The following is a 20092-nucleotide window of genomic DNA, read 5'->3' as shown; positions in this document are numbered from 1 at the left end:
AGGAAGGTCAAAAGTGGACAAAGAGAGAAGGGGTTAATATACCTTGGGACTTACACAAAATGCTCTTTTTAAATAATTTCATTTATTGAATTTATGAACAATTCTGTTCAGCTCTACCTGACCCTATGTGAAAAAGTAATTTCCCCTTAGCTACTAGATGACCCCCAAGACTTTTGCAATGATATTCTGTGGACTGATGAGTCAAAGTTGAAACTTTTTGGATGACATGGGTCTCATAATATCTGGTGTAAAGCTAACACCTCATTCCGCCATAAGAACATCATACCAACAGTCACACATGGTGGTGGTAGTGTGATGGTCTGGGGCTGTTTTGCTACTGCAGGACCTGGGCGACTGGTCATAATTGATGGAAACATGAAGAAATGTCCACCCGTCAGTTCGTGATCTAAATCTCAAGCGTAGTTGGATTATGCAGCAGGTCAATGATCAGAATCACTGAATGGCTCAGATGAAACTAAATTAAGTTTATGAAAAGGCCGAGTCAAAGTCCTGATTTGAATCCCATTGAGATGCTGTGACAAGTCCTGCAACTGGCAGTTCATGCTCAAAAACCCTCCAATGTAGCCGAATTAAAACAATTGTGCAAAGAAGAGAGGGCCAAAATTCCTCCACATTTGAGTTCAGTTGTTACTACCAAGGTTGGCACAACCAGTTATTAGGGTTAGGCTATGTTCACACGGAGTATTTTGCAGGAGGAATATCTGCCTCAAAATTCCGTTTGGAAGTTTGAGGCAGATTTTCCTCTCCCTGCACGCCGATTTTCGCGGATTTTTTTCGTGCCGTTTTTCGCCCGCGGCCATTGAGCGCCGCGGGCATAAAACACTGTGAAATACGCTTTCTCTTCCTCCCATTGAAGTCAATGGGAGGTCAGAGGCGGAAGCGCCCGAAGATAGGGCATGTCGCTTCTTTTTCCCGCGAGGCAGTTTTACTGCTCGCGGGAAAAAGACGCCGACGCCTCCCATTGAAATCAATGGGAGGCATTTTCGGGCCGTTTTTGCTGAGTTTTGCGACGCGGTTTCCGCGTCAAAAAAATCGGCAAAATACTCCGTGTGAACATAGCCTTAGGGGTACAATTACTTTTTCACATGGGTGATATACATTTTGAAAAAAATCTTTATTCTCAATAAATGAAGTAATCCTTTTAAAGCTGCATTTTGTGTTTACTCTTTATCATATTAAAATAAGTTGGATGATCTGAAACTTTTAACCCCTTCCCGCCGCAGCCCTTTTTCAGATTTTCATTTTCGTTTTTTCCTCCCCACCTTCCAAACGCCATAACGTCTTTATTTTTCCGTCGATCTAGTACTATGAGGGCTGGATTTTTGCGGGACGAGTTGTAGTTTTTCGTAGCACCATATATTTTGCCATGTAATGTACTAGGAAACGGGAAAAAAAATATTTGTTGGGTAGAAAATGAAAAAAAACAGCAATTCCGCCATGTTTATTTGCACGCCGTTTTTACGGAATTCACTCTGCAATTAAAACAACATGTTACCTTTTTTCTGTGGGTCAATACGATTATGGCGATACCAAATATATATAGTTTTTTCTATATTTTACTACTTTTACAAGTAAAAACCTAAGTGTAAAAAAGAAAATTTATTTTGTGTCTCCAAATTCCGAGAGCCAGAACTTTTTTATTTTTCCATCGATTAAGTGGTATGAGGGCTTATTTTTTGCGGGATACACTGTAGTTTTTAATAATACCATTTTGGTGTACAAGCGACGGTTTGATCACTTTTTATTTCATTTTTTGTGGGAGCTTAGGAGACCAAAAAATAGAGATTCTGGCGTTTACAATTTTTTTTTTACGGCGTTCACCGTGCGGGTTAAATAATTATATATTGTAATAGTTCAGACTTTTATGGACACGGCAATACCAATTATGTTTATTTATTTATTTTTTTACTATGCTCTAGGGGGAAAATGGGAAAAGGGGGGTTTTTTGAAGTTTTAATATTTTTATTTTTTTTACACAAAAAACAAACTTTATTTAACTAATTTTTAATTTTTTTATTAGTCCCCCTAGGGGACTTCAACCAGCGATCATTAGATCGCTTGCACGATATACTGCAATACTAATGTATTGCAGTATATCGTGATTCTGACAGGCATCTATTAAGCCCTGCCGGAGGCAAGGCTTAATAGGTGTACAAAGATGGCGGACCTGGGGGCCTTCATTAAGCACCCAGGCAGCCATAGCAACCATCACCCCCCCCCCGCGATTGCGTTGCGGGGGGCGCGATGAACTGTTAGAGGGGGTCGTGCCCCTTTTTCTAACGATTTAAATGCTGCGGTCGCTATTGGAGCGATGGAGCAATGCCGCTCGTTGCTCTGAAGTGCCGGCTGTAACAAACAGCCGACACCGGCATCATATGGAGTGGGTTCACTCCGTGAGCCTGTTCCATACATCCCCTACCCGACTTTGGCGTATGGCTACGTTAAATGTCGGGAAGGGGTTAAGTGTGACAAATTAGCAAATATAGAAGTCTTCACGTGACTGCCAAATACTTTTTCACAGCACTGTAGTTGCATAAAAAAAAGTCATCGGATCTTCAAAGAGGATCTGCCATCTTCCCTGAGCTAATTGTTTAAGTAACTACCATTTTGGAGCATCTTTACGTAGAACTGTGCATTGTACCATTCCTCTGTTATTCCACCTACAAATTTATGAATAAAATGACAAATGGGTGTTACCAGTTGGGGGTATGTCCCTACACAGACTGACAATATCCAATACATTTTTACTGTCTCAGACTGTGTATAGACCAGGGGTCTCAAGCACGCGGCCCCCGGGCCACATGCGGCCCCTGGGGCAGTCATCTGCGGCTCGCGGGACACAGAGCCGCTAGTACAGGCTCTGCTCCGGGACTCTGTGGAATTCCCTGACATCGCTGTCCACATATGGACAGCGATGTCTGGGGCTTCCCCAGAGCTGGAGTCCTGTGCAGAGCGCTAGTATCGGCTCTGCTTCGGCACTCTGTAGAATTCCCTGACATCGCTGTCCATATATGGACAGTGTTGTCAGGGTCTTCCCCAGATAGGAGTCCCGAGCAGAGCGCTAGTACAGGCTCTGCTCCGGGACTCTGTGGAATTCCCTGACATCGCTGTCCATACATCGACAGTGATGTCAGGGGCTTCCCCAGAATAGAAGTCCCAGTGAAGTCAGGAGCACAGCTGGAGTCCCAGGAAGTGCCTACTAGCGCTCTGCCCGGGACTCCAGTCTGGGGTTGCCCCTGATATCACATTCCCGTCCAGGAGAATCCCCTGACGTCACAGTGTATGGACAGTGACGTCAGGGGCTCCAACAGCAGAGGAATCCCCAGCCAAAGGGTCGGCAACGCTCTGGCTGGGGATTCCACTCCTAGAGCTATCTACTTGGGGTGTGTGTGGCAGCATCTGCGGAGGGCACTGTGGCAGCATATCTACAGAGGGCACTGCGGCAGCATATCTACAGAGGGCACTGTGGCAGCATATCTACAGAGGGCACTGTGGCAGCATATCTACAGAGGGCACTGTGGCAGGATATCTACAGAGGGCAATGTGGCAGCATATCTAAAGAGGGCACTGTGGCAGCATATCTACAGAGGGCACTGTGGCAGCATATCTACAGAGGGCACTGTGGCAGCATCTACAGAGGGCACTGTGGCAGCATCTACAGAGGGCACTGGCAGCATCTACAGAGGGTACTGTGGCAGCATCTACAAGTGGGTGTGTGGCAGTATCTGCAGAGGACACTGTGGCATCTAGGGGTGTGTTGCATTATCTACAGAGGGCACTGTGGCATTATCTACAGAGGGCACTGGCATTATCTAAAGAGGGCACTGTGGCATTATCTACAGAGGCGCACTGTGGCATTATCTACAGAGGGCACTGTGGCATCTAAAAAGGGGCTGCCCAATCTTGATTTGCGTGTCTGCCAAACGCTGCCAACTGAGCCGCCGGACTGCATTTAGCAACAATTAAACTGGATTGTTGAAATAAGCACGTGGAGAATTCTCTCAAATTTTAAACCTAGCGTTATTATTATAGTAACGTAGTATTAGTATTATAGTAATATAGTGTTATAGCAGTTCAAACAACTAATTGATTAACAATAATTTTTTATTGTATCAAATTTGAAAGTAATGTGGCCCGTCAACTTCCCATTTTTTCTATATGTGGCCCACTTACCCGGCCGAGTTTGAGACCCCTGGTATAGACACTGTTTGTTTTTTTTTTTTTACAAATAACACCTGTCAACAAGGACTTCATCTAAAGGACATGAAGCTGTGGGCTTTTGGATGCCTCTGCACAATTGTTTTACAGGTATTACAAGTCCAAAACACAGTAATAGCACAAGTCCCTGTTCACATCTGCGTCAGGGCATTCAGTTGTTCTGCTCTGTCAGAGGAGCAAACCAAGGGAAAGCTGGACGCAACGGTCTTCTGTCGGCTTTCCGTTGGGGTCGCCGATGCTATTGTTTCTGGTAATTTATGCTGGACCCTCCGATGCATATGTGTGCAGCCCCTAAATGATAAAAGTGTCTATTGATTTATGCAGAAAAACAAAACAATTGCCGCTCAAGACAATCCAGGAAAAATCCTAAATATTTCTTAAATATGAAAGACTCAAACTATTGCTATGAAAAAGAGCATCTATTCACCTAACTTAATGGGTTCCGTAGTTTCTATCTTACTTTATTTAACTTATGAAGCACAGTTTTTTGATCTACAGTTTCTTAAAATGAGTTTTTTAACTGGTAAACAAGGAAAAATAAGAAGAAGAAATGCGGCTTTTCTACATTTTATAATATTGGTCCTAATCTGAAACCCTGGAAGCTCAAGTTATATATTTCCTTTTGCTGTCCAGATTCCAGAATTGGTTCTACTAGAAAGGCAACATCAGAGAGAGAGAGAGAGAGAGAGATGGAAATTCATAATTTTACTAGGGGTTTAAATGACTCACTTGGAAATGGAGAAAAGTATTATATTTATTTGCAGTCAGTTATGCTTCATGGTCTGTGTTGGGCAAGAATATTTTGTTTGCATCTTGCAGGATTATTTGATTTAGTTATTTGAAACTAACCAAAATCATTCCTATCATTGGTATGTTGCGTGGTACAGTGGTACAAACTGGGGCCTTAGCTGTTGGCTAATACAGTGGTATATACAGTAGTACAGATCTAGACCTTGCCTGCCTTGTGAGGCTATGTTCACATTTGTGCTGTGGCTTCCATTCATAATGGAAGCCACAATGCTCTGCCGGATCTGTCTTACGACGTATACCACCTTATGGGGTTCATTGTGGCACGGCATGATGTCCGTAGTTTGGACAGGAAAAATAATGATATGTGCAATATTTTTCCCGTCAGATCTTAACGGATCCTCTGACTAAGGAATGAACTGAGCCTTTGACAGTGGTGAAACAAATGAGGGCCTTTCATGTTGGGTAGTACAGTGGAACAAAATGGGACCTTGTCTGTTTTGTAGTAAAGTGATACAAATTGCAGTGTTGGTTGTTGTATTACCTAGTAAAAGACAACTCATTAAGGAACTTACTGTTGTTGGATCAAATATCTTTGCATAAAAAAATCAATAGGGCATCTTTGGCTCCTTAGTCTTAAAATTTAGGAGCCAAAGCCTGATTTTCATCGCCGAATTAAAAATCGAAATTATTACTTGTAAAATAAATAAAAAAACGTGGCAGCATTTACCCAAAACTGTGGACTGACCGACCACAACATTTACATTAGAGTGTGGACTAACTTGCCTCAGCGTTTAGACTAGACTGTAAAGTGACTGCAGCATTTAGGCCAAATGCACACGATGCGTATTACATGTGGATTTGCATGCGGCAAATCCGCAGCATAATACAGTACCAGCAAAGTAAATGAGCTTTCAAGAAATCTCATCTACACGTTGCATATTTTTTTCCTGCAGGTTAATTGACCTGCGGTTCAAAATTTAAAAATTCGCAGCATGTCAATTTATCTTTTTGCTTGCGAATTGTATCTGACTAGTTTTAAAAAAGCAAACGCACCAAAATCTACAGCCTAAAAATGCACCTATTTCTGCATCAAAATGAAAAAAAAGCATCTAAAAACAAAACACGCACTATGAGGTGCGGATTTTACCTTGGGAATTACTTGCGTATACCTGTAATTTTGATGCAGATTTTCTGCACCAAATTCTGCAATGTGTGAATGTAGCCTTCTAGTGAACTGACAGACTGACTGTAGCGTTTAGACGAAATTCACACGAACGTGTGCGTTTTGCGCGTGCAAAAAAGCAGCGTTTTTTGCGCGTTGCAGTACCATGTGTCATAAGTGTTTGGTGCATGGCTGCGTGATTTTCGCGCAAATGACATCCTTACATAGGTCCGTGCGACACGCGTGATTTTCACGCGCGTATCACGGACGTGAACTACGCTCGTGTAAATACGGCCTTACACTAGACTTTGAACTGACTGACCAGAGCCTTTACACTAGAGTGTGGACTGATTGGCTACTGAAGGCTTGTCCACACACAACGAAATTGGTGCAGAAAATTCCATTGAAATTCGCAGACATTCCGCTGCGGCAAAAATTCACTATTTCCTGCGCGTTTTACGGCAGAAAATGTTGCGCAAATTGCTGCGTTTTTCCCAGTGCAAGGTGATTGTGACATATCCTGAAAAATGCAGCAATTCTCTTCACATTCCGCAACAGGAATTGACATGCCGCGGTCTGAAAAATACGCACCGCAGGTCAATTTCTGCTCGGAATTTTTATGCAGCATGTGGATGAGATTTGTTAAATCTCATCCACCATGCTGCTACTGTATTCTGCTGCGTTTTTGAAATTCCGGACGGATAAAATGCGACAATTCCGCAGCGGGTGGGCAAGCCCTTAAATTCATGACTTTGTATCAGGGCTCCAGGCTAAAAAATAAATAAATCACTTGGTTGCCTTTGGCTCCTTAGTTTTAACCCCTTCCCGACATCTGCCGTATATATACGGAACACGGCGGGTGGGGGAATATGGAGCGGGCTGAGACCGCTCCATAGAGTGAGTGTGTCGGCTGTGTGTTACAGCTGGCACTTCCGGGTAACGAGCGGGATCCCGTTCGAGCGTGATCCCGCTTGTTTGACAAGTTAAATGCTGCGTTCAATAGCGATCACGGCATTTAAATGACTAAAAACAGGGGGGCGACCCCCTTTAACGTCCCAACGGCCCCCCCACGGCGAGATTGGGGGGAGCCGTTGGTTGGCACGGCAGCCTGGTGGCCTGATGAAGTCCCCCAGGTCCGCCATCTCCGGCAGGGCTTCATAGGAGACTGGCAGAATCGCGATATACTGCAATACATTAGTATTGCAGTATATCGTGTAAGCGATCTAACGATCGCTGGTTAAAGTCCCCTAGGGGGACAAGTAAAAAAAGTAAAAAACAGTAAAAAAGTTTTTTTAACAAAGAAAAAAATACAAAAATTAAAAGCTCAATAAAAAAAAACCCTTTTCCCATTTTTCCTCATGCACAATGTAAAAAAAATAAAAAGCTAACTGACTAGTATCGTCGCATCCGTAAAAGTCTGAACTATTACAATATATCATTATTTAGTCCGCACAGTGAACGCCGTAAAAAATGAAAAACATCAGAATTGCTGTTTTATGGTCCCTTCTTCTCCCACAAAAAATTATATAAAAAGTGATCAAAAAAGTCTCACGTGTCCCAAAATGGTACCAATATAAATTGCAGCTCGCCACGCAAAAAATAAGCCCTCACACAGCTAAATCGACAGAAAAATAAAAACGTTATGGCTCTCAGAATGTGGCGACAAAACTAAAATTTTATTTTTAACAATCAGTTTTTTCCTTGTAAATGTAGTAAAACATAAACAAAACTATATAAATTTGGTATCGCTGTAATTGTATTGACCCGCAGAATAAAGTTAACATGCCGTGTTTACTGTACGGTGAACGCCGTAAAAACAAAACCACCCAAAAGGTTGAGGAATTGCTGTTTTTTTCCTATTCCACCCCACATATATTTTTTTCTCATTTCCCACTACATTATATAGTACAAAAAATGATACTGTGAAAATCTACAACTCATCCCGCAAAAAACAAGCCCTCATATGGCAATATTGATGGAAAAATATGGCTTTTGGAAGGTGGGGAGGAAAAAACAAAAGTGCAAATCCGAAAAATGGCTGCGGAGGGAAGGGGTTAAAAACGTAGCCTCCAAATTATATTTTTTTGTCACAAATGCGACCGTTTTAGTTGCCGTTTGGAGTCTTGGTTAGGATTTGTTTCTTCAGTAGCTGGTAATGGGTACTTGGACAGGTGAAAAGAGAAATAACATAGACTACTTTTTACCACTTTTTTGCTGGAGGTATTTGCATGTTTTTGAAACCATTGAAAACTCCAGGAAGTTTTGAAAATGTCAAAATGTTTTTCTTTCTTCCAGAGGCTGCTATGTCTGCTCTAGTTGCAGAGACAAATATTTTGTAAAAATAAAAAAATTAAAATTTCAGTGCACTGAAAGGGAGCCTGTCGCGTTGAAAAATGCAAACAGATCTGCAGGCTTCACGTTGTAGAGCAGAAGATATTTGATACAACAACTGTAAACTCCTATAATGAATTGTCTTTTACTAGGTAACACAACAACCAATACTTCAGTTTGTATCACTAAACTACCCAACAGACAAGGTCCCATTTTGTTCTACTCTGCTACCCAACATGAAAGGCCCTAATGTTTTTCAACAACTGCCTAGGTTCCCTGTAAGGGTATGTTCACACGGCCTATTTACGGACGTAATTCGGGCATTTTAACCCCCGAATTACGTCCGAAATTACGGCTTGAAAGCGTTGACAAACATCTGCCCATTGAAAGCAATGGGCTGACGTTTGTCTGTTCACACGAGGCGTATATTTACGCGTCGCTGTCAAAAGACGGCGCGTAAATAGACGCCCGCGCCAAAGAAGTGTCATGTCACTTCTTCAGACGTAAATGGAGCCGTTTTCCATGGACTCCGTGGAAAACCAGCTCCAGTTACGTCCGTAATGGACGCGGCGTTCAAGCGCCTGCACATGCCGTTACGGCTGAAATGACGGGGCTGTTTTCTCCTGAAAACAGCCCCGTAATTTCAGCCGTTACGGACGCTGCCGTGTGAACATACCCTTAGGGTCTATTTTGGGAATAAGGGTATGTTCACACGCTTAGCAAAATTCGTCTGAAAATACAGAGCTGTTTTCAAGTGAAAACAGCTCCTGATTTCCAGACGTTTTTGTAGCAATTCGCGTTTTTTGTGGCGTATTTTACGGCCGTTTTTTGAGCTATTTTTCAATGGAGTCAATGAAAAACGCCTCCAAAAATGTCCCAAGAAATGACCTGCACTTCTTTTTACGCTGCGTCTTTTTACGTGCCGTATTTTGAAAACGACACGTAAAATTACGCCTCGTGGGAACAGAACACCGTAAATCCCATTGCAAGCAGTGGGCAGATGTTTGGAGGCGTAATGGTGCCGTTTTTTCAGGCGGAATTTGAGGCGGAATTACGTGTGAACATACCCTAAAGGTAAACAAGGGTATTTGTTAGGGTATGTTCACACGCCTTATTTACGGACGTAATTCAGGCGTTTTACGCCTGGAATTATGCCCGAAAAAACGGCTCCAAACCGTCTGCAAACATCTGCCCATTGAATTCAATGGGTCTTACAGTGTTCTGTGCAGACTGGCTTTTTTTTAAGCGCCGCTGTCAAAAGACGGCGCGTAAAAAGACGCCCGCCTCAAAGAAGTGCATGTCACTTCTTGGGGCGTAATTGGAGCCATTTTTCATTGACTCCATTGAAAAACAGCTCCAATTACGTCCGTAATGGATGCCGCTAAAAAAGCGTGCACTTGCAAAAACGTCTGAAATTCAGGAGCTGTTTTCGCCTGAAAACTGCTCTGTAATTTCAGACGTAATTGGCGTTGCTGTGTGAACATACCCTTAATGTTTTTTGTCTGCTTTAGTGCCTTTCTGCAGTACAGTATTACATTTGCTGAAATTTATTGCTATCTACCTGTGCAAGAACAAGCTCTCTTGGACCCTAGATGAGGTTGCCGCCATTTTAATTTTACTAAACTGTACAGGACCCTGAAAAAGCTCCTGTCTTCTACATAGTTACATAGTTAGTACGGTTGAAAAAAGAAACATGTCCATCAAGTTCAACCAAGGAATGGGGAAGGGATACATTTCTACACATAGGAGATAATATTTTTTTGTTCTAGGAAATTATCTAACCCTTTTTTTAAAGCCATCTACTATCCCGTTTTTCAAGGCTAAATAGGTTTCGTTCTTTTAATCTTTCCTCATAACTTAGATTCTCCATGCCCCTTATTAGCTTCGTTGCTCTTCTTTGTATTTTTTCCAACTCCAGGGCATCGTTTCTATGGACTGGAACCCAGAACTGAACTGCATATTCTAGATGAGGCCTCACTAATGCTTTGTACAGTGGTAATATTATATCCCTGTCCCGTGAGTCCATGCCTCTTTTAATACACGACAATATCCTGCTGGCCTTAGAAGCAGCTGATTGACATTGCATGCTGTTATTCAGTCTATGATCTACAAGTACATTATCTACATTAAACTTAATTTGCCAACTGGATGCCCAAACACTTCGTGTGTTCAAATCAGCTTGCAATTTACGAACATCTTCCATAGACTGAACAATATTACATAGCTTGGTGTCATCTGCAAAAATAGAAATAGTGCTATTAATCCCATCCTCTATATCATTAATAAATAAGTTGAATAATAGTGGTCCCAGCACTGAACCCTGTGGTACACCACTTATAACCGGGGACCATTCAGAGTAGGAATCATTGACCACAACTCTCTGGATACGGTCCTTGAGCCAATTCTCAATCCAATTACAAACTATATTTTCTAAACCTATAGTCCTTAATTTACCCATTGGACGTCTATGAGGGACAGTATCAAATGCCTTTGCAAAGTCCAAAAACACTATATCCACAGCGGCCCCTCTGTCTAGGCTTCTGCTCACCTCTTCATAAAAAAAAATCAGGTTGGTTTGACAACTTTCGGTCCTTAGTAAAACCGTGCTGGCGGTAACTTGTAATACTATTTTTTGTCACATAATCCTGTATATAGTCCCTCAATAGCCTCTCAAACATTTTCCCCACGATGGATGTTAAGCTTACTGGTCTATAATTACCCGGGAAAGACCTAGAGCCCTTTTTCTAAATAGGCATTTACCCTGCGCCAGTCCCTTGGCACTATACCAGTCACAAGAGAATCTCTGAATATTATGAAGAGGGGGACAGAAATAACGGAGCTAAGCTCTTTAAGAACTCTAGGGTGTAACCCATCTGGTCCCGGGGCCTTGTGTACATTTATTTTATTTAACTTCGCTTGCACCATATCTACATTCATCCAATTTAGTATATCAACTGATATATTAACAGCACTGACACCGGCTACATCAGCTGCTCTTTCTTCTGTTGTATATACAGAACTAAAGAACCCATTTAGTAACTCTGCCTTCTCTTGATCCCCTGTGACCAACTCCCCATTACCATTATTAAGGGGTCTTATATGTTCAGACCTTGGCTTTTTTGCATTTACATACTTGTCAAATTTTTGGGGATTTGTTTTACTATCATTGGCCACTTGCCTTTCATTTTGTATATTTTGCTGATTTTATTACCTTTTTACAGATTTTATTAAGCTCTTTATAATTTACAAAGGCTACAGCTGTACCCTCAGATTTGTATTTTTCAAATGCCTTTTTTTGTCATGTATTGCCCTTTTTACAGAAGGTGTAAGCCATGTGGGGTTTCATTTTAGTTGTTTATACTTGTTACCTATGGGGATACATTTTTCACTATAATTACCCAAAGTAGATCTTAAAATCTCCCATTTATCATTGGTACCATTATTTGACATTAGTTCTTCCCAGTCTATATCCTAAATTTCAGCCCTCATCCTGGGGAAATTTGCCTTCTTAAAATTAAGTGTTTTTGCCCTCCTAGCCTGTGTTTGTTTTTTACAGTATAGGTAAAATATAACTATATTGAGATCACTGTTACTGAGGTTTTCACGAACATTGACATTCCCAACAAGCTCTGTATTATTAGAAAAGACCAGATCCAACAGAGCTTCACCTCTAGTCGGGTCTTCTACAAACTGGCCCATAAAATTTTCCTGCAATAGGTTGAGGAAATTTCTCCCCTTTGCAGTTGAAGCAGAACCTTGACACCAATTAATATCCCTGTAATTAAAGTCTCCCATTATCACTACAGTACCCACCTGTGCTGCCCGCTCCATTTTTTTTATATAGCTCATCATCCATCTCCTCAGTTATATTGGGGGGGGGGGGGTCTATAGATTACACCAAAAGTTATTTTTTCAGTGTTTACCTCCCTTTGTAATTCCACCCACAAGGTTTCAACCTCCTCCCAATCTTCACCCACTATTGTCTCTTTCACACTGACCTTCATATCACTTCTCACATACAGACATACACCACCGCCTTTACAATTTGTCCTGTCCTTCCGAAACAGTGTAGAACCCTGTAGATTTACAGACCAGTCATGAGAAGAGTCTAGCCATTTTTCAGCAACACCAACTATATCTATATGTTCCTCCAGTACCAAGGCCTCTAGCTCCCCCATTTTGCTTGCTAGACTTCTGGCATTTGTGGACATACACTTTAACTTTCCTTTCAGTTTTTCACTTTGAGTATCAGAAATGGGATTATTTGACATTATTTGGGCATTTTTGTTTTCACTGCTGTTTTGAAACAAATGGATCTCCTTATCCTGTTGTCTAGTCCTCTCTCCACAGTCTATTTCTCCCCCAACCTATATAGACTGACCCCTCTCTAACCTAACTACCCCTTTATTTTCTACATTGACCTCCCTCCTCAGCCCTAGTTTAAATACTCCGCTCCCCAGCTAGAATTCTCTCCCCCAGCACAGCGGACCCCCTTCCATTTAGGTGCAGATCATCTGAAGAATACAGTTTGTACCCCAATGAAAAGTCAGCCCAGTGCTCTAGGAACCCAAAGCCTTCTCCTCTACACCAAGACTTAAGCCATGCATTTAATTCCCTGAGCTCCCGCTGTCTTTCCTGTGATGCGCATGGCACAGGCAGTATTCCTGAGAATACAACCTTGGAGGTCCTTCCCTTCAGCTTGTAGCCTAGTTCTTTAAAATTATTCTTAAGGCTCCTCCACCTACCAATTATTCTGTCATTGGTTCCCACATGGACCACGACAGCTGGATCATCGCCAGCCCTGCCCACTAATTTATCCACCCGTTCCACCACATGCCGAACCCTGGCACCAGGCAGACCGTAAACCATTCGGTTGAGGCGGTCTTGGCGACAAATTATTCTATACGTCTTCCTGATTATAGAATCCCCTACAACTACTAATTGTCTTGCCTTACCTGCATTATCATCCCGCCGACTACTAGATGGGCTGTTCTCCCGGCTGTTAAGGAGATCAGTATCTACTAGGGATGCCATGTCTGAGACTGACACCTTCGCATCATCACCCAACTTGGCAATTTTGCTTGGAATATCAGAAACAGGATTGGCCTTCTTTTTCTTGGTCCCCTTTCTACTGCCCCTAACTACATTAACCCAGCTACTTGCCTGAGCCTGCTGACCCATGTCTTCACCCTCCAGTTCTACCCCACTAACTGCTTGCTCAGTGAGCAGCATGCTCTGCTCAAGATTGTCTATCGCCCTCAGTGGTGCATTTTTCTCCTCCAGATCTCTAATGCGAGCTTCCAGGTGAACAACATGCTCACATCTGCCACAGAGGTATTCACCCTGGAACTCTGGCTCCAGTCGTGCATACATATGGCAGACTGTGCACTGAAGAAAACCTCCAATCTTGCTCTCCATTATTCCAGTTACAAAAAAACAGTGAACAATTGTTAAAGTAAAAGAAAAGAAGAAGAGTACTTTCAGGGACTTTAACTCCCCTTTTTTACTCCGGTTTAGTAACTCCACTTGATATACAAACCACTTAATTTAGCAAGGCCAAACAGAGCAAGCTCAGAGTAAGTCCTGTTGCTTAATTTATACCACCTGAGAGCAGTTAACCCTTCCCCCTCGTCAGCTGCACTGCAGGACAGAAGCTAAGAAGGAAAAAAGGGTTTTAAATTGTGTCAGTTTTGCAAACTTCTATTAGCAAGCACTCAACTCATATATCACACACAGTACCCACACAGTGTCCCACACAAGAACACAGCAAGTCAATCCGGTTTAGTAACTGCACTTGATATACAAACCACTTAATTTAGCAAGCCCAAATACATAGAAAAAAGTTGTGCTTATTTTCTTTAATCTTTATTTTTTCTTATTTTAGGGAACATGTTCAGGGCTTTGAAACGAATTACTAGTTTTGCATAGACAGACCAAAGAGTCTGCGTTTGTGGGACCTGCAACTCAGATTCCTGGAGGCTGGCACCCTTTTGGCCCCTGCGAGGTCTAGTTCTGCTGTGCTGCCCATACCTCTGCTGTTTGCATAGAGTTATGGTCTCAAGTTATAATATTTTCAAGTTACAATAGTCATTCTAGAATTAATTAATATTGTGACTTGAAGGTACATTGTACTTCCAACCTTGGGAACATAGATAGAACCTAAAACGCAGAGTGGTGCCTGCGCAATCACGGGAGGTGGCTGTGATTAAAGTAGAAAAAAAGGGGAAAAGAAGCACTTTGTCCTCGAGACCAAAATAACCCGCACTCTTAAGGGGTTAAAGCAGAACAAGCCCAAATTGCTAAGCTTTGTCTTCTCAATGAGGGTATGTTCACACGCACTGTTTTCAGACGTAATTCGGGCGTTTTACGCATCGAATTCCGCCTGAAAAAATGTCTCCAGTACGCCTACAAACATCTGCCCATTGCTTTCAATGGGTTTTACGATGTTCTGTTCCCACGAGGTGTCGTTTTACGCGTCGCTGTCAAAAGACGGCACGTAAAAAGACGCCCGCGTCAAAGAAGTGCATGTCACTTCTTGGGACGTTTTTGGAGCCGTTTTTTCATTGACTTCATTGAAAAACAGCTCCAATAACGTCCGTAAAATACGCCATGAAAAACGCGAGTTGTTAAAAAACGTCTGAAAATCAGGAGCTGTTATCAGGTGAAAACAGCTCTGTATTTTCAGACGTATTTTGCTACTGCGTGTGAACATACCCTAAGTCACACATTTTCTGTTGTATTAAATATTATGAAAGTATATGGTTAGAGTTCACCATTATGTAAGTCATTTCTTCTGTTGGCCAATGAATGTTATGAATCAGTATATGCGTCCTGAGAATAGCACTGTGAACAGTCAGTTTATCTTTTCGAAAGTAAATGTGGCCCTCTTGAGGCAAACTTGTTTTATGCTTGAATTCTAGTTAATGTTTAGTAACTGGCTACGTCTTTTCCTTGCAGCAAAAGATCAATCAGGAGCTCCAACCTCTGGTAAGTTTTGGAACTGAGACAGATTTTTATTATGTAAACCTTTTGCATAGACTACATTTTGCTAACAATATAATCATTATCAGTATATTATGACACTTTGGCCGTGAGAAGCACCATTTAAACAGTCATAAAATGCAAAATGATATCACTAGTTGTACATTGACAAGAGATACACATACTTACTGACATATTTTCATCTATTTGACCTAATTTCTTCCTCTTCTGTCCTGATCACTTTCACCTAGCCACTGTGTTTGAACCTGGCAGCAAATGTTTAGTTCACCTGCAGCATTACACATTTTTACATTACACAGACATGTCAGATCCTTCAGCGAGGGAAACCTTCCATACTCTTCTCTCTGTCTAATAGATGAGGGTCCTGAACAGGATTCCGTTTGTGTTCGTTCCATAAGGCTTCCGTTTTTTTGTAAGGAAACAATAACTTAGTACACTGCGCTATTGCTTCCGCTAAAAAACGGAAAGCTATGGTTTGGCCTTCGTTCATGGGTTCCACCGACGGAAAAGTCTGACGGAACCCGTGAACTGAAACCAACCCTATGAAGGCTAATTTAAACATACAATATTTATTAATTTTAACTAATTTATTTCAAATAGAATCTACACTTTGAGGCCCCATGCACACGACCGTAAAAAATCTCCGTAATTGCGGACCGCAGTACAGTCCACAATTACGGACCTGTTCAGTTCTGTTGGCCGCGGACATCTTTTCGTATCGCTACGGAAGGGTGTCCGTGCTGTAGAACTGTGCCGTGAATTATGGAGCATGTCCTACTTTTTGTATTTTACGGGCCGTGCTCCCATACTTTGTATGGGAGAACGGCCCAAAAATGCGGGCTGCGGCGTTCGGCCATGCCCGCAATCGCGGGCCGTGATTACGTGCACGGCCGTGTGCATGAGGCCTAATAATATAGGCTTGCTTCTCACATGACATGCCATAATTATATTTTTGGTGTCTTTACTGCAATAAAATGGTTGAAGCTGCTATTGCTACTAACGCTTCTAATCCAGATGCAATAAGTTTGGAACCAATTCTTGTGAGTTAATTTACCGAGGAAGAATGGTAAGGAATAGCGAAGGCATTGTAATGCTGCATTAAAAATATCACTTTCACAATGGACATGCTAATTTATGGTAGCTGAATGTAACGCGTTTCTCCTTGTATACCTGATTTTCTGCATTGCTTGATTTGCTAATTTTTGGGCTTTCTGATCTTCATCTACTATAGCCATAGATAAGTAGAGTTGTAGTGGTATACGTTCTTCATTGCCCCCCTAGCTTAGCTTTCTTTAGGTTTGCACTATTTATCCCACATTTTTATTAATATAAGGATTCCTTACACTGGTGTATGGACACCTGTGTATGTTATAACAACATTTTCTACTTTTAGCAAATAGTACGCTCAAGATATACTGTATATCAAATCTATTTTTTTGAATGAATATTACCATCATCAGCCTTTTTTTTAATAAAAAATGTTTGCCTCCCTTTGTGTTTTGTTTCTGACCAGGTAATACCTTTAAGTTCTAGGAACTATAAGCAGTCCTAGTGAAAACCTAGATCCTAATAAGGGAAAACTATAGCTAATAAGGTTTATGGACAAAAATCTTTCTTGCTTGCCCACTCCTTTATATAGAGAAACCTCTTTGAGACAACCACCCAAAATTGCATTGTTAAATGGTCTTCTAAATGGGTGGTCCTCTCAAAGTATTGGTCTTTTGGTGAGTCTTACTGTATGCGATTATTCGGTAATCTTTTACTTTTTGGACATGTTTACCTTATTGGGAGTCTAATGCTTATTCACATTCAGTTGTGACTCACATGCTGTAGGATGTGATCACACTACCATGTCCATAATAAATGATAAAATATGCTCTGTTGATTTACTGTGGATGTACTTTTCGTTGGATTTTTTTTTTTATCTGCAGAGGAAGCTAAGCACAGTAGCCGAGGAACAGCTCTCATTGGCATCACATTTGTATATATATTTTTGTCAATTTTAGATGACAATACCAAGCTTATCACCGGTAATCTGAGTGTCTATGATAACAAAAGGTTCATTTCCAGCTGAGCAAAAGTCTAATGCTTCAGTACAAATGTATTGCGTAAATTAGGGCATGATTATCATCTACCGTGAACTGTATAATCAGTTTCTAGCTGATAATTCCTTTGCAGATAAAGCAACTGGTATAAAATATGATTTTGGAGTTGGAAAAATCAGTACATGTATGCATTGATTGAATAAATAACTCCTAAAGGCTATGTACACCTTCGGAAAGTGATTTTTTTAAAAAATAACAATGCCTATCAGTGTGTTTTGCGCAACTTTATAATTAGTTTTTATTAAAAATTATTTTTACTTTTTGAGATACAGGTGCTCTGTATTCTGTATACAGAGCAGCTGTATTGTGCGCTAAAACCTGAAACAGTCAGGTCAGCTGCACTGACGGGTTCAGTGTCAACGGGTCCTGCTTGTCTCTGACATGCAGGATCTACCTGTAATCGATCACATAAGTTATGAACTTATATGTGATGGATAACAGTTGGATCCTGCGTGTCAGAGACACACAGGACCCGTTGACAATGAACCCGTCAGTTCCACGGAAAATACAAAACACACGAATTTACCTTTTTATTGAAAAAAAAAAAATGTGCTTTTAAAGGTGTACATAGCCTTTAAGTCCACTCAGAGCCTGAACATTTAGGTGAAACTGCCATTAATTCCATATGAAACCCATAGGAAAATGACATATGGGGATTTTTTACCAAGGTTGTAACACTGGAGAGCTGATAGTCTATAGTGATCACTGGTGATATTTTTCCCCTAACTAATCGTGCAGGGATAAGGAGTCAAAAATGTATTTTTGATAAATGAAGAGAAAGAAGGCTGGCACTGCCCTGATTCAGGTACAATACAATCTCTGCATTAAGATCCTTACTGGCTTAAACACGTGGAATAGGCTGTCAAATTGGTGGCCATGGGGTGCTCATCTATTGAAACAGCACGCTTGAAACTTTATGTAGAAGGTAGAAATTCGAGGCACTCACCGTTATTGGCAATAAATAGGTTTATTGAAAGTGATCTCAGTCTGTTAGGTTTGGAGAAGCTTCTCCACATCTAACAGACTGAGATAACTTTCAATAAACCTATTTATTGCTACTAGCGGTGAGTGCCTCGAATTTCTACCTTTCGCAAAAATTTATTTTGTGACCCTGCAGAGACACTATTATCGGCGCCACTATGGCCACCAGCTCTCAGCTATGAATATCTTGCCAAAATGCACCATTTCTCAGCTTCTCAGCATGTGAATGTATTGGGGTTTAGTAGGATATTCAGGTTAAATACAGTTATATTTAAATGCTCAGGTTTTGAAGGCAGTTTGGCTTTATGATTGTTATAATGTTTGACTGTGCAAGAGTCTCTGTCTATCCAATAATAACTGACTTACTGTTCAAACTATGTGAACATGTTCCTATAGTATTCTGGTTTTAGAGTGTATTATGAAACTTCATTTAGTTGTGGTTTCTGGGGGCATATCTATAGAAGGTGCTGAAGTAGCAGTTGCACCTGGGCCCCAGTGCCTAGGGGGGCCAAAAGCCCCTCTGCCACATAAGAAGACACCAGTATTATAAATGGCACACAGTATGTGGTGGGCCGTGTTACAGAGTTTTCACACTGTTAGTTATCTTGGGCTTCTGCTCCTATTTTGCTCTATCTTCTTAAGTCTCTTTAGATTTTCTACTACTATTTATGTGTCAAACCGAACAGGAAGATGTAGCAATATGCACACTTTTGAAGCAAAACCTATTAAATACAAGCATTAAAGTGCAGCGGAATTGTATTCAAGAGCAGTTTTCGTTGTCAATTGTCATTTAGTACATTGCGTACCACAATAATTCTTTAATTTTCTATATTAGAATCACTTTTTTTTTTTTAAAGGCTATGTAAACCTTTGATGGGCATTTTTTTTAAAAATTGGTCTTTATTAAAAATTTGTTTTACTTTTTAGATACAGCTGCTTTGTATTCTCTACACAGAGCAGCTGTATGTAGCACTAAATGCTGTTTTCAGGTCCGTGGGACTGACGGGTTCAGTGAAAGCGGGTCCTGCGTGTCTGTGACATGCAGGATCCACCTGTTATCCATCACATCTAAGTTCATAGATATGATGGCTGACAATGAAGCCATCAGGTCTGCGGGACTGACAGATTCAGGTCAAAATAAAAGATACAGCTGCTCTGTATACAGGATACAGAGCAGCTGTATCTCAAAAAGTAAAACTATTTTTTAATAAGGAATAAATCTAAAGTAACAACTGACTAAACTGTTTATATTTAAAAAAAATGCCCCTCAAAGGTGTTTTCATAGCCTTTAAAGAAAACAGTTTGATGCCCTTGCTGTGCTCAAATAATGCAAAGTAAGCAATTGTATCATTAATGCCATGTCAATGATTTTAGATTTTCACTATTAAGCTACTTTTGAAATCACGTGACCCTTGAACGACATTTGTATCCATCGTTGAGTTGTAAAATTTGTGGTATTTATTGCAATTGCAACGAATAGGGACACACAATCCACCTGTGCATGTGACCACATGACCAAAGT

General features: G+C 41.1%; 1 protein-coding gene across 2 annotated transcripts in view; it reads left to right on the top strand.

The window, feature by feature from the left end:
* ADGRG2 (adhesion G protein-coupled receptor G2) overlaps nt 1–20092 on the top strand; it is a 119345-nt gene that overhangs the window by 40933 nt on the left and 58320 nt on the right. For both annotated transcript variants that reach the window (XM_075854022.1, XM_075854021.1), the window contains exon 4: nt 15440–15469. In XM_075854022.1, coding sequence (XP_075710137.1) covers nt 15440–15469 — 30 coding nt within the window. The remainder of the gene's footprint in view (nt 1–15439; nt 15470–20092) is intronic.

This window comes from Rhinoderma darwinii, chromosome 2 (assembly GCF_050947455.1).
Source record: "Rhinoderma darwinii isolate aRhiDar2 chromosome 2, aRhiDar2.hap1, whole genome shotgun sequence".
NCBI lineage: Eukaryota > Metazoa > Chordata > Amphibia > Anura > Rhinodermatidae > Rhinoderma > Rhinoderma darwinii.
The sequence above is the reverse complement of the archived record's forward strand: the minus strand, read 5'-3'. Positions and strand labels throughout refer to the sequence as shown.